The 15,000-nt window shown below is 46.1% G+C and overlaps 2 protein-coding genes across 6 annotated transcripts in view; one reads left to right on the forward strand and one right to left on the reverse strand.

Annotated features, from left to right (window-relative positions):
• Positions 1 to 15,000, reverse strand: part of LOC4805690 (putative fatty acyl-CoA reductase CG5065) — a 16,284-nt gene continuing 1,284 nt past the window's right edge. The window contains exons 1-11 of one of the 5 annotated variants that reach the window (XM_001362012.4): positions 5,299 to 5,496; positions 3,579 to 4,482; positions 2,347 to 2,463; positions 2,163 to 2,267; positions 1,940 to 2,083; positions 1,728 to 1,862; positions 1,541 to 1,661; positions 1,124 to 1,423; positions 921 to 1,053; positions 568 to 825; positions 1 to 489 (exon numbers count right to left, since the gene is read on the reverse strand). In XM_001362012.4, coding sequence (XP_001362049.2) covers positions 342 to 489; positions 568 to 825; positions 921 to 1,053; positions 1,124 to 1,423; positions 1,541 to 1,661; positions 1,728 to 1,862; positions 1,940 to 2,083; positions 2,163 to 2,267; positions 2,347 to 2,463; positions 3,579 to 3,980 — 1,863 coding nt within the window. In that variant the 5' untranslated portion in view covers positions 3,981 to 4,482; positions 5,299 to 5,496 and the 3' untranslated portion in view covers positions 1 to 341. Of the gene's footprint in view, positions 490 to 567; positions 826 to 920; positions 1,054 to 1,123; positions 1,424 to 1,540; positions 1,662 to 1,727; positions 1,863 to 1,939; positions 2,084 to 2,162; positions 2,268 to 2,346; positions 2,464 to 3,578; positions 4,483 to 5,298; positions 5,541 to 10,740; positions 11,050 to 14,706; positions 14,941 to 15,000 lie in introns of those variants that run through there. The other 4 variants (XM_033377958.1, XM_033377956.1, XM_033377955.1 and 1 more) reach the window with 4 other exon arrangements.
• The window catches only part of LOC4805692 (putative fatty acyl-CoA reductase CG8303), a 19,904-nt gene continuing 13,180 nt past the window's right edge, over positions 8,277 to 15,000 (forward strand). The window contains exon 1 of the mRNA XM_001362014.5: positions 8,277 to 8,539. The gene's annotated coding sequence lies outside the window, so the exon portion shown is untranslated. The remainder of the gene's footprint in view (positions 8,540 to 15,000) is intronic.

The following is a 15,000-nucleotide window of genomic DNA, read 5'->3' on the forward strand; positions in this document are numbered from 1 at the left end:
TGCTGGGTGCTTGATGATGGTACGACAAATGCCATTTTATTACCCCGATGTGTTATCATTATTAAATCTGTTCTCTTTTGTTGTTGTGACCATGTGGCTGTTGTTGTTTTTGGGCGTGTTTTTGTGTGTTTACTCCTTGTAACATATATGTATATAAAAATTATGATTATAATTATTCGCTAAAAACCTCTAAAATGTACGCCGTGTTAAAGCATTTAGAAATCGCAAAGAAGAAGACCCACGCATCCATCTCATCGCATCGCATCAGACCTCCTGGCTTTCCAGATCCATCCATATCCCAATACATATATCCAGAGTTGTGGCTCAATCGCGTCAGTTTATTACAAAAAGGGAATCAAGCGCGCCATCTTCAACGCGTTGTCCAGGAAGGCGCTCCACATGTCGTTCAGGCGCTTCGAGCGCGACATCAGGAAGCGCCAGGTGAGCAGCACGGCCACCAGTTTGGTCAGCTGATGCAGATAGTAGAGTCTGTCAAGAAACAATCGAAATCTATTTGTTAAGGGTTGCTCTTTTCGTGAGTGTTCAGAGTTGTTTTTGAGAGCTCACCTGACCATACGCTTTCTGCTGTCTGGCAGCGACTCGGGCCGCTGCTTAAACAGGAACTCCCTGAAGCCGAGCACATATCGCTCGACGTACTTGTCCCAGTGTATGTGGCGCACGTCGAACACAAAGATCTCCCGATCCTTGGGGCTGAGCGTGTGCAGCAGACCGTGGACGTTGTCGTCCTTGAAGCGCCATTGGCGTGTGGCAAAGTACTCTAAGCACTCCACAGCTTTGGCAATTTTATTTTGTACGTTGACAACGCTGTGCAGCAAGCGAGAGTAGAGTAGAAAATGTATTAGTGGATTATGTTTAGGTTTTAGAGCAAGGACTTCTGTCCGTCCGGAAGCGATACTCACAATGGCTTCTTGCCCATCAGGCGCGCCACTCCATCCACTATGTAGGCCGGTAAAAAGTGTTTGACTATACAATTCAGCGTGTTCATGGGGCGATTCATGCGCAGCTCCCCAGTTGGATACCACAGACAGCCCTCTGTTGGTGGATTAAATAAACGAATGTTGAATTTCGTGCTTTACATTTTTTAAAAGATGACCGGACTCACCCAAGGGATGCTTGCGCACACTGCACATGGCGTACTTGACAAACTCCGACCAGATGAGGGGATTGCGCTGCCCGGTGCAGCAATTGTATATGCGTAGATCATTGGATTTATGCGTCGCTGTGCGCCAGGCGGCGGCAATCATTAGATTAATCACAATATCGACAGGTACCATATCGGCCACATAGTTCTTCTCGCACATCATCGTGCGGAACATGCCCTTGGCCAGCGCCGAGACCAGACCCGTCGGCCCATTAAAGTTGTCCACCCAGCCAGCAAATGGCTCATTCAGGCTGGCAGTCACTGTGCGCGGAGGCGGGGAGGGGGAGCAAAAAACAAATTATGTGTGGAACCATTAGCATTGACAGCAGTCTGGCTGCTGATCTCATCTCGTCTCATCTCATCTCGGGCAGCACTCACCAATCGATGGCCTCACAATGGCAACGGGCAGATTACCAGCCTCCTTAAGTAACATATGCTCCGCCAAGGCTTTTGTAAACGTGTACGTATTGGGGCGCTTGCCAATCAGACGCGGTGTAAGCTGCAAAAGCCATGGGATACAGGATAGGTTATACCTAATAAACGTATTCGATTCGGGGGAACATACCTGATCGAGTATATCCTCCGGAAGCCAATTAATTAGTGAGATGATATCATCGGGGTTGTAGGGTCTTTCATAGATAACCTCCTCCACATCGGTTCTATCGCAATTGCAATAAGCAGTGGAGACATGGATAAGGGCCTGTAACATGGAATGAATCAACCATTAACCATTAGAGGGATCTTCCTCTTTCTAGAACTCATTCGTTAAGGGCTTACGTCCAGCGACATCATGCGATGACACAGCTCGACCAAACGTTTCGTGCCCAGCATATTGATTGTGACAGACAGTTTGAGCTTCTCATCGAATTTCACAGTGGCAGCCGAATGAAAGACAATGGAAACGTTGCGACATAGTAGGTTCTGAGGGAAGAAGTTAAGAAGAACAGTTAGAGCACCATTAGATAACCATAATAATAGCCCCTACCCTACCCCCTGTTACCTGGTCTTTCTCTGAGATGCCCAACTCCTCGGATGTTATATCCCCCGAAATGGGTATGACTTTGCTTAGTTCCTTGGGCTTCTCGCGACGCAGTGATTCAAAGAGCTGAAACAAGTACAAGTACAAGTCGGGGTTAGGCGGGTTAGACAGATAGTTCTTCTTTATCGATTGGCGGTACACTTACTGGTGCATTCAGAAGTTCCGTGAGACGTGCCGACACCTCCTGGCCACGTTTCGGTCGTATCAGTAGATATATATTCCTTATGTCCGGACATGAGCGCAGCAGTTTCTCCACCAGCACCTGAAAATATTTAATTATTCATTGGATAAGTTATTAATTGTCCAATAAGCATTAACCAAATAAGCGGGCGGTCATTACGCCGCCCCCAGAAGGACGACGCACTTGACCCCCAATTCAATAATGTCTGCGTATCGGATTGATTTTACCCTCGAACGGAGCATTGCGGTGGGAGTAGTGGTGGCCTCATTGACACGCCCCAAAAACGATGTGAGAATTGTAACCACACAAAAGAACGGTGATGGGGGGAGGATTGTTTGCTTGGGGGCGTGCTTTGTTCTGTTGGGACGTTCCAGGTACTACTAGAGTGGTTCTCCCGCCTCCCCTGTCCTTCCAACACACAAAATCGATGCACGAGCCACTGCGAACATTGAGTTCAGAGTCTGAGCGGCGCCTGCTGCGATTTCATGTCATAATGACGCCAGTCAGGAACGGAACTCAAACGAGAACATGCGAGAGGAAGGGCAGAGCAAGGCACATGCATATGTTTAACAATAGTTTCTACGAAAATTGGCACAACAGCCGAAGGAATTACTAGAAGGGAGCGCGAGGAGCAGGGGCCCGCCCAATTAGGAGAGCCTCGCAGATGCATGCCATACGACGATGAGTCAGGCAGCACTCGAATCTCGAGCTTTTTGGAGGGGGGGGCAGCTAAGCGAATGAACACACGCGTATTGGCCATAAGTAGCCCGGGGCCAAAGTGCATCTAAAATTCAGGCTGACTGTAGCGCACCCTCCATTCCGACGCCTCGGGCCTAGCTCTTGTGTTAATCAACAATAATATTTGTGCATATTTTATGACTGAGAGCACTTCAACTTTTCAATCAAGCCGAGCCTGGGTTCAATAGTTCGATTACGAGCCAACAAATACACGCGGCGTATGCGTGATGTGAATGGAAGGGAATAGAATGGAGGCGTTTCAGGGGCCCGCAAAAGTATGCAATGGGAATGGGGGCTGAAGGGAATGCGGATCTATGTGTGTGGTTATGTGTGTGTAAGGATTTGGACAGTACTTCGTAAAGAAACAAAGAAAAACTTTACATATGGCAAGGAAAGTACCCTTGAAGATCGTTCTAAGAAGAAGAAGAAAGGGGTTCGGTTCAGGAGCCCCTACTCACCTTTCCCATAAAACCAGTGCCGCCTGTGATGAAGACGCTGCGTCCCGCAAAAAACTGTCCGACGGGCACGTAGCTGCTGTCGTCTGCGCGGTAGCGCTCGTACGACGGCGACTGCTCGCCGTTGCTGTTGGGGGGCAAGGGCAGGGCCGTCGATGCTCCCGCACCCGACAGGAGGCCAGCCATGGCTGCCGCGGGGGAGAGTCCACTGCCGCCGGAACTGGCCACAGAGGCGGCTGAGGAGGCGGCTGCATGGGTTAGTCCATTGGTGCGCGGCTGCAGCTGGTGCGAGGTCAGGCTCCCGTTGAGGAGCTTGGCATCGTGGCTCTGTGCAGGATGCAGCGACTGTTTGAGGCTGCTGTTGCAGGTGTCCGTTTCTGGTTTTTTAACGACCGCGTGTGACATGTTCGATAGCTGTTCTGTTCAGTGCTGTCCGTCTTCCGTATTGTAGTGTTATTATCCTCTTGATCCTCCGCTTAAGTTAAATTTAGGAAGCAATTTTTGTCATTTGCAGTGTGCGCTCGAGTTTCCGTTTCCTTTTTCAAATATTTGGAAGTAGCTTTGCTTTGGAAGCCTTCGTTTGGATCGTGTGCGGGGGGAAATTATGCAATTAAATCTGCGGAAAATTGTCCTGAAAATTGTCGTTCTGTCGCCTTTGAGCGCTTGTCCATTTTGTCCACACAAGTCTAGCTGCTTTCGTTTCGTCCCTTACCCAGAGGGTGGAGAGGGATTGGTATCGGATGGGATTGGATTGGATGGGGGGTTTCTTTTTACAAAACAATTCAGCAGAAGGAAGCAGAAGCTTTTGTCTTTAGGTGTGTCCTGTGTCCTGCGGGTGGGGTGTGTGGTGCGGGCAGACAAGAAGCAATCTACCAGGGCTGTCTAACTCCAGTGGTGTTCTGCAGAGCTGCAAATACACAAGAATTGTGTGAAAATTAAATTAGAAACTTGTTAGAAATTGCATAGAAATGAGAAAAAATTAAATAGTTTGAAATTGTTGCAATCTTTGATGAAATGAACACTCAGAATACCAATTATCGTCGATTCCGATTCAATTTTCTGCACCAATTGTGAAACTACGTTGAAATCAAAATTCACAGAATTAATCGAAGACTTCAAACAACTTTGTACATATGTTGAATTTTCTTCAAGGACCAGCCCATCCCTTGTCAGGTTTTCTGCTCAATCCATTCCTTTGCACTGTTTCTTATTAAATTCCCTTCCCCTGCAATGTTTTAGGAGTAGGGTGGCCTTTATCAATCTTCTCCTCTCATCGCATTATAACTGCAACAGACAGGACAAAACAGGGCAGGACCAGGGAAGCTTACCGCAAACGGAACAACGCAACAGCAGCCCTGCCCAAAGTGCAGGTCTATTTATCTGTCCATCTTTCCATCTATCTATCTATCTATCTATCTATCTATCTATCTATCTATCTATCTATCTATCTTGCTTTCTATCTGTGTATCTATCAAAATGTCATTTAGTCTCGGGAACAGGTTAAATTAGTAACCGATTGAGGAGAAACCGAGCCGAGGCTGATTGGCAGCCAGAATAATCCGTGCAGAGCTATGACGTCTGCAGATGGGGGGAAATGTGGAAATAATGATTTGGCAGGCAGCCCAACGTCAGGCAAAAAGGACATTCAAATGACGTCGAAGGATAATCGTGCACATATACATATGTGGATGAGCCTGGGCACAGCCGTTGTTGTATAACTCACACACTGGTCGGTCTCTGTCGAACCGCAATCGAATTTAACGCACAATAGAACTAAATATGCAAAAGCTTCTCCATTCCCAATCGGCTTAGAAAGCGTACCAGGAGACAGAGACAGAGACCGAGAACGTAACGGAACAGTACGGAACGTATCCGACGCTATCGATGGCACTGACAGTTGGCGAATGCTCACTCTGCGGCAGGCAACACTTCATTCTATATTAAACGATTTTCACATGAGAGACGAGCCCCGCAGCGTCGAGAGTTGCGACAGCGGCTGCGACCCGCATGATCAAGTGCCACTTAAGAGAGTGTTTCACACACGTCACCGACATCTTGGGCCTAAGGTCCCACTCCCACCCATGGGCAGCCACTACTCACCCTGTGGATGCCCTACGAATGCCCCCGACATTCAATGAGGAGACTTGTCAATTGACTGGATGGATGAACTTCCTCTTGAGAGGGTAGCGCACTACTCAGCGCAAACCAAACAAGAGATCGCAGCTCTGTGTTTCTTTGTTTCTGTGTTCCTGTGTCGCTGTCTAGAGTTGTAAAAAATCTAAATGTATCCGTCAACAAGCAATAAGGGAGGGGTTACAGGTTAAACAATACTAAACGAAATAATTTCCCCTAAAGCTAAAAGGAAATACGATTCACTTTACAGAAAACAAAAACCAACAAAATATTTCGCTAGAAAGCAAAAAAAAACCAAAACAACAACACCAGCTATGCGAAGTCTAGACCCCCTTCCCCAGGCCAAGCTAAACAGGGAAGGGTCGAACCTTTGAACCCCGACCATGCAACCTCTTCAACCTGCCCGTGCAACAGCAGCCGCCTCGCCAATGCGGCGATCCATGTCTGGGGGAATGCTTGATGCCTTGCTAATTGCTAATCAAATCAATTGCTGGCCAAATATTGATCACAACGAATAACCAGGAACTACGAGTGTGTATTCGCACACATCCGTCGGATACTCGGATACTCGGATTCGTTGTACAACGTGTGATATTTGACGTCACACGACGAGTCCACAGACCACCCCCCCCCCCCTCCCCTTCCCTTCCAGAAGATGCTCTCGTCTCGAATGTTGCGTCTCTAAAACGTTTTTTTATTTTATTATTTTCGGGGTTCAAAGCCAGGCCCGCGCGATCCGAATGACTTTCACTTTTTATTTTTCGAATTTTTGTAGGTTTCTTCCCTTCCGCCCCCTTCCCCACCTTTATCTAAATTCCGCAATACTTTTTTTTTGTTTCTTTCGATTTGGTTTTGTGTATTTAAATTTTTGTACATTTTTTCTGCTTTTTTGTCCAACTTTCGTTTTCAATTTTTAAGTTTGTAAAAAGAAAAAAATCTACTTCCACCTATGGAAGATGGAAGGAAATATCTTTTGGTCATTTGCATGATGGGTTTCTTTCTGACTCGACAAAAAATTGCTTAATGATCTTTCCCTCTGTCTTTCCCTATCTCTTCCTCTCTTTCTATCTAGGAAATGTGTTAAGAAATTGGCACATTTGCTGGATCCAATTCGATCCGAGATGTTATCAAATCGTTTGGCTATATTCGCTGTTAAAGCTTGGAAAAAAGCAAACTAGTTGGGCCAGCAGCAGCGGAAGCAGCTCTATAATTAAGGTTTTAACGGACGGAGGGACAGAAGAGAGACCGAGGGGAACGGGGAACAACCAAATCAGAGCGCTCTCATCACGTAACTGTAAACTTATCAATGAAGCTTCTTCTTCTTCGTCTTCTTCAGCGGAAAGACGGGAAACTGGAGTCCACTCCGAACTCCACGACTGACTGGTTCCTCTTCATTCTAAAGTGAAATTTCTTGAAAATCAACTTTTTCTCTCTCTCTCTCTTTCGAATCTTTCTTTTCTCTCTCTCTTCCTCTCTGTGTCTTTCCAAGTGCAACGAAAATTTGCGCGCCACAGAGACCGAGAGGCAAATGAACCTACATATCGAACCATCGCTTTGGCCCCGACCACGCCTCTTCGAAGCCACTCCGCCCCTCTTTCTCTCTTGGCCCCCTCGCAACCCCTCTTCCCGCTGCCCTGCCTTTCTTGGTGGTTGGCGTGTTAACCAAACATGACGACCAAAAAATGTATCTGCGTGTGTGTGCTGTTAAACGGTAAACATTCAACGTGCCTTGACAAGGTGCTTGCACACGGAGCCAGTCGGAGTCGGAGTCGAGTCGAGTCGAGGCGGTCTTATTGCCCGTGTGTATTGTCTGACCCATTTCCTATAATCGTGTGCCGCATATCATCATCATTATTAACAACGAATTCAACCTCATCATCATTATTATCTTCGTCATCTTCGTCATCGTCATCGAATGGGACAACTGTCCCTTGGCGACCGCCTCTATCTCTCGGGTATTACCAATATTACATATACCCTATGCCTTTGCCTGTGCCTTCTCCTGAGCTGAACGTATTACAACTTTCGACCAACGGCATTGAATCTCGACTCTTTCTTGTCTCGTCCCATGGCTAAAAGACCGACCCGTCTTTAGCGGTCTTTCCTCTTTGAGTTTCCCTATGCCTCTTCTCTGGGTGGTGCCCTCTGATGGTGCTGGTCGCCAGATGTTTCCTCATTTGTAGCTTGTTGCTTTCGGATTACAAGTCTTACACTTCATACGAGTACTACCTACACCTATGCCTATATAGGTGTGCACCTACATATACCTCTACCTATATCGTATGCTTCCGCATATGCTGACTGCATAAGCGTGTGTGCATAAGAGATGTGGCGATTCTTGGGCGTAGAACATGGGCGAGGTGGAATAAGGTGCAAGGTGTAAGGTGTTTTCTTGCTTGGTTGTCAACCTGTTTGTTTTAGCAATTTGGAAGCTCATTTCATCTTTCGTTTCGTCTCGTCCCGTTTCGTTTCGTTTCGAATCGAATTGGATACAAACGAAAGTTCAAATATGCATTTTCACTTTTCAACAATGGGAAGGTAGGCCGAGGCCGCCGAGCTGTACCCTCCTCTCTCATTATGTAAACCCCTCAGCAGAGCCAAATTTACGGCGGATGCTGTATACTACAGAGGCACGGCACGGCACGGCACACAGTCGCTCGGATGGCTCTGCTCTGCTCATGGCTGCGGCTCATGCTCATAATGGGTCTGTGCCCTCTATTCTATTGAACCTTTGAGTGAGTTTGTGGCATTCAGGCATTCCACTGGCTATCCACTGCGGTGTCCATCGCCATCGCCATCCTCGACTACATATGTCTGCTCTTACAGTTATCGTAAGTTATCTATGCTTTGTGTGTAATTGAATAAATCTGTAGAGGGTTGTGGGGCAATCTGATGGATAGAACGGCGCTCCGCCCCTCTGCGCTCCTCTGCACTCTCCGCTCTCCACTGCGATCCCATAATTTGTGTCTTGATTAACAAACAAAAGCGATTTCGCAGTTTACAGCATAAAAGTTAAATTTAACTGTGTATAATGGGGGCCCCCTCACCTGATGCCCCCTTCCCTCCCTCCGCAGTCCGTGCAGTCGGTCGTCAGTCTGTCCCCCATTTGACGTAGTCACCAGATTCAGATTAGCTACCCAATTTAAGCCCTCACTGATCGAGAGAGTGACATGAGAGTGAGAGATAGGCAGAGTGAGAGAGCTGCCTTTCCAAACATCTCTGGATATTAAATAATTCAGTTTTAGAATATATATTTGTTGTATTTATAGGCCTGCCTGCCACATGAGCTAAGATCTAAGACTACGGGTGTGTCTACGGGTCCAATTAAGACATTTTTCGAGCTGGGCTCCATCCTGCATGTGCGATTTGTCTAATTAAGAGTACTCTTTCTCTTGCGACTAATTTGAATAATCATCAACAATTTTGGAATCGTTGCAATTATAAGATGAAGATTTATTGTCTCAAGATAGCACTCCTCTCCTTTCCTCTTTGCAAGGTTTCTTCATTGAGATTTATGGACAACAATGTTAAAGGTCAAAGAAAGGGAATTCCTAATCAAAGACTCTTCCGAGGGGATAATCTTCATTCTTATAATCTGGCCATTTCAAATTCCAATCGAAAACCTCTCCCAAAACTTGAGTTTACGTCACAGCTTTCGGTGTGCCGCGTGTGCCCAGTGTATGTGCCCAATAAACAGTCGATCAGAATGCCAAGTGGATAGCCGTCCAGTCGTTGGTTTAATGGCTCCATAACCCATTTCCAGCAGGAACATTAGCCCAATGGTCGAGTAGAAGTAGAATCCGATCTAGCTCCGATCTAGCGAAATGTACGCGAAAGTGAAAAAGAAATTTCTGTGTGTGTGCTCAGTGTTAATCAATAATCCAGGCACGTAATCAATAGACGATACACACTCGGCGGTATGTCCCCACAGCAACTGTGCACTGTCCCTCTATATGCAGTTCAAACTATAGGTACATATATAGTGAATATACGTGTAAGTGGATGGGGAGGGGATTCGTACATTTTGGCTGAGCTCAGCGCTTGCTGTCGATGCACTTGCGCATGCGTCTGGCCTGTCTCTTGCGGCACCACCACAACCATCGCCACCACGACTCTGCTCCACTCCCAAAAAAATGTGGGTCAAGTCAATGTGGGTTCGCAATTATGACACATTGTACGAGACAGATATTTACCCCATAAAAGCAAAAATCGCTGTAATGATATTTGTAAATGTAAAAATTAAACAAACAATATCTCTCGCTCATTTTTTTTTCGCTTGGTTTTTGTAGGGTATGCCATAGGGGTTTTTAATCGCGTCTTCTTTCCTTTGCAGGCAGTGCATTTTTGGAAGTCTTTCGATTGGAAACTCTACTAAAACTCTATGTGTACCAACAATACCTATGTATACCTCTAAGCATTCGGACATCTTTGATTCACTGATTTGTACACATATATTTGTCGCTGTAAATAATAAAATGTTCCCCGAACTACTAGGGTATCTAATGTTCGATGCTTTAAAAATAGATTTCATTAATTTTTTTTTTTTGGCTTTTTTTGCAATTCGAGTATTGTTGTATCTCTGTATCTTTGTATCCGTGTGTGGCCATGATCCATGTTTATTTATTATGCTTCGTCGTCTTCATCTGCCTTTTGGCTGGCGTTTCGTCTGTGTGCAAATTTTATTTGTAAATATGCAATGATTAATATTACAAACACCAACAACAAGCAAGCGAGGAGAAGCATTTCGAAAACATTTTCTGACAAAAACTTTCTCGCACCAACAGCGAAACGAAACAACAACCTCGGACGCAGCCCTCGCCCTCGACTAAACCCTGACTTGAGGATGGGACTTGAATGGTCGGTTGGTGCTGGCTGGACTTTAGTCCGGCGGCCCAAGTATTATTAGCTCGGTGTGTGGCAGGCAGGCAGGCAGGCGGAGGCATAACGGTTGCATAACCCGTCCCAAATATTTGCGAGACTGGGCCAGGCCCAGACCCCTACTCTATCCTACCCTACCGAAGCGTGCACTTACTTGTCGGTCAAACAGAGACGCAGACGATAGGTGGCGTTGGTGCGGCTATAAACGCTGACGAGATTCCGATTTGGATATTGATTGACTTGCTTTTGATTCCAAATCGACCGTACGTATCTAGGTCAATGACACGCGATTGCAATTCCTTCGATTTGAGCTATTTTTCGGTTTTGATTTAGATTTATATTTTGGATTTTACCGATTCGTTTCGGGAGCACTTTTAAGGTTGTTAAACAATTTGATTGCGAGAACTAGGCACACTAATCAAATCACTTCGACTACTTTTGTTAGTGATTTTTATCAATTTGTTTTCTTTTGGTTTGACACTAGAGGCAGGGCATGGGCCGATCGTAAAGATACACGCATACACGCATATCTATACGTTTGTATGTATATTTATTTTAGTGGAATATACCTATACAGCTGACACACAAAACGGGGACTGAAATTCTGCTTAAGAAATTTCTCCAAATATTTTCACTTTTGCGAGCTGACGCTGCTGCTGTCGGCGTTGACGTTGACGTTGACGCTGGGGCTGCGTGAGTGAGCTGCTCTTCTCTTGACCGCTGCGCCTGCGCAAAGAAATCGAACGATTGCGACTGCGACCGACAGCGACACAACGACACCGACACCGAACCAAAGGAGGAGACAGAACGATTGAGAGCGAGGGCGACGAGCGACGAGCGAGTGGCGAGGGAGTGAGAGTCGTTGCAAAGGTGTTGGGAGAGCGATAGATAGAAAGAAGAGAGAGTTCTATGCTCGCTTCGCTACTTCTTCTGCTTCGAGCTGCTTTGTTGTTTTTCTTCTTTCTGTTGTTGTTGCCTTTCTCTGCTTTCTTCTGCGGACTGCGGTGGGACGCGTGCGCTACCAACGCCGGCTGAATCTGAACTAAACTTAAACGCCAAAGAAGTGAAAGACTTTATGCAGCGACAGCGACGGCAGCAGAGACGCCGGCGTGAGGTCCAACGCCAGCGCTGAAGCTGGCTTTGGCTGGGCTCGGGCTGGGGTTTTATGGTCGGACACGAAAGGCAGCCAAAGCGCACAAAAGAAAGCATCGTGGAGAGGCGGACACGTAAACGGGCTGAGATTGAGATCGGAATGGAGGCAGAGCCAGAGGCAGCGATAGCGACAGCGACCGAGACTGAGCAGCGACTGAGACAGAGGCAGCGACAGCGACATGCAACAAGCTTTAATTGAAAAAGCCGCAAAGAACAGTTCGTCTGTGGAAAAACATGTCGGGAAAAAACAACGATGGAAAAGGCAGAGAAAGAAACCCCAATAGGCAGACGGCGGCCAGTGGCCACTGGCCAGGCACTGACATTGACCACCTCGCGATGACGATGACGATGACGATGACGTTGACGTTGACGCCGGCGCTGGGTTGAGCAGACGCTGACGCAGACGGAGACGTTGCCAGCACCGCAAAAGAGGTCAAAGTACACGCATGAGCTTCAACAGTATCAGGTATCGCAGCGGGTGCGTGTGTGCGTGTATCGTGCGTGTGTCGTCCGTGGCTTTGTGTGCATGCATAATCTTACACTTATCCCACAGCTGGAGAGAGACATTGCAAACAACAACAGAAATAAGAGCGGCAGAAGAAGCAGCAGCAGCAAATGAGCCAACAAATTGATGGCCTGCCAAAAGAGCCCCAGAAAGAGATGTTGTGCCTAAAAAAAGTAATGCGAAGTGTACGGGAATGGGGCGTGGATGAGGGAAGGGCAGGTTGCCACGATAATCTATAATCTATATACATAATCTATACCCATCCCTAAATGAGTGAGGTAACAAAAAATTTTCGAGTTATTTTAAGTAAATGATTATACCTAAGAAAATGCTATGCACAAATTAAGTAATTAAAGATTTCACTCGGATTTTAGCAAATCAAATCAATAATATCATTTTCCTTTGAAAGTCTAAGAACTATATGATTGATTCAGAAACCATAAACGAAAAATTGCACTTAAGATAGAAACAGATAAAATATAATTAAGTAATAGCAAACAGAAAAAGTGACAAACAAATAAAAGGAAAAATAACAATATTTTCCATTTACAATATTCATAGATATGTATGTATATGTGGACGCCACAGAGTATCGTCCTTTGTGTGGGCAACATTTATAAATACACTTGTAAAAGTGTAATATTACAGGAGTCTGGATACAAAATTTATTAGCTTGTTAATTCCCAACTGAAAGATCAATAAAATTTCGACGTGTATATGTAAAAGCACTCGACCCATAACTTATTGGTCTTATACATATATGAATTTGCGATGGTAGCTACCGATTATCACCAAGTCGTGGCATACCACTAACTCTAAGTAAACAATGAACAATGAAGCACGTGGTAGCTAAGGGAAAACCGGTTGCAGTATATGTACATATGTACATATGTATGTACATATATGATCAAACAATGAATTTATATAATGTTTGAAAGCATCATCAGTCTGTGACACGTGATTACTCTATGGAATGTTTATCGGATGTGGTTATCGATCAATCTATCAGTTTTGAAAGGCCCTTGAAAATTATATGAAATGGAGGTATTGGATAGCTGACCGAAACCATCAGAGAAGCAAATAATAATCGACTGCTGCACTTTAGCAATTGTATTGTCCCACAAGCATAAGACGTGCACAAACATGCACATGCTCGTATCTAAGTGCAACAACAACAAGCAACAACAATTCACTTATGGGAACCAAAGAGCATGAGGCATGAGGGGTATGTACATATAATGGCACTTTCCGGACATCTGCCAAGCAAACAACCCACAGAAATTACTTTAAAAAGAATCACAAATACTGACATGCCCCACACCCACAAAAAACACCAGCCCCCTCAAGGGCACGGCACATGACAAAAGCTCCACTTCTTTGGCTCCCCCTCTTTGTGGGTTGGTTTTGGGGTGTGGCCTGTGGATCTTGGCTAATCCCCGAACTATCTGTCTGCCACGTGCCCCAACACGAAACTTGCTAATTGACACCCGTCAATATTTGAGTTTTTAATTGATTTTGCATTCATCACGTTAGAAGAGTAGAGCCACTCGCACTGCCTCCAGCCTCCCCCGAAAAGCGGAAACTGCCGAATGGATCGAAGAGTCAGCCAAGCGTGTCGCTCTTGGCCATGTTTGTCCGGTCCATTGTGGCAGCCCTTTTTACACACAGCAGAGCCCCAATATAAATGGTTCTCTAACTTTGCGGTGGGGGGAGGGAATGAAATGGGTGGTTGGCTGTGGGGTGGTAAAACCGTTTGCCTACTTTCAGGCGGCGCACATGAATTCCAATATCAACCAGACCGGTTGTGGGAAATGTGGCTTAGAGGAGCGGCACAGGCTTGGGTACTATCACTCACACGCTCCCGGGGGGAAATCTTTCAGCACTTTGATAACATATTTGATAAGGAGGTGGTCTAATGGATACTCTGCTTCCATGGCCATCCCTCAAAAAGTTCTTCATATTGTTTTTTAATTACACAAAGTTACGGCATTAGATGGCGCCCTGTTGACAGCAGGCCCTGTCCCCATTCTCGTTCTCGTCCTCGACTGGTAAATGGCAAACACTCATCCAACATTCACACATATCCCCAACCACCATCACCATTACCATCCGCAGTTCTCCCAGAGAGCTAGGAGGCAACAAAACGAGGAGGAAAATGACATAATGCACTTGAAATGTTATCGCCTTGATGTCGAGTGCAATCATAGCACTACACACACCCACACGCTGGCTCACACGGGGAAATCCCCCGATAAAGTATCTATAGTAACACAAATAAGTTCCAAGTTTGCCAAAGCTCCATTCATCTTGGGGCTCACTTTCAGGCTACTGCTGCCTGTCCCCGTCCCCGTTCCTGTCCCCTACCCCAGGCACACGGCGCCCTGGCCCAAATTTTCGCCATTTTCCGGGCGGGCTGCGGCTGAGGCTGCGACTGCGACTGCGGCTCGACCGACCACTACTCACTCATCATTTTTTATGCAATAGACACGAGGCGGAGGGGGTCCCAAAGCTCACTTCCTTGGGTTGTTCGAGGCCGATATTTCGTATAATTTTTCACGCATTTTGGCAAACATTTTAAATCAGCAAAAATGTGATTGTATTTTATGAATTTTCGGGAAACTATGGCTGACAGATACTGGTGGAAATGTTTTTTGTGACCAACTCGCGTCGACCGCCTTGAAAATCAATTGGAAAATGCCTGATTCAGTTCTTTTTTTGCGCTTCTGCTCCCCAAGATTATTCACGCGCCTGCTCTCA

This window comes from Drosophila pseudoobscura, chromosome 3 (assembly GCF_009870125.1).
Source record: "Drosophila pseudoobscura strain MV-25-SWS-2005 chromosome 3, UCI_Dpse_MV25, whole genome shotgun sequence".
Classification (NCBI taxonomy): Eukaryota; Metazoa; Arthropoda; class Insecta; order Diptera; family Drosophilidae; genus Drosophila; species Drosophila pseudoobscura.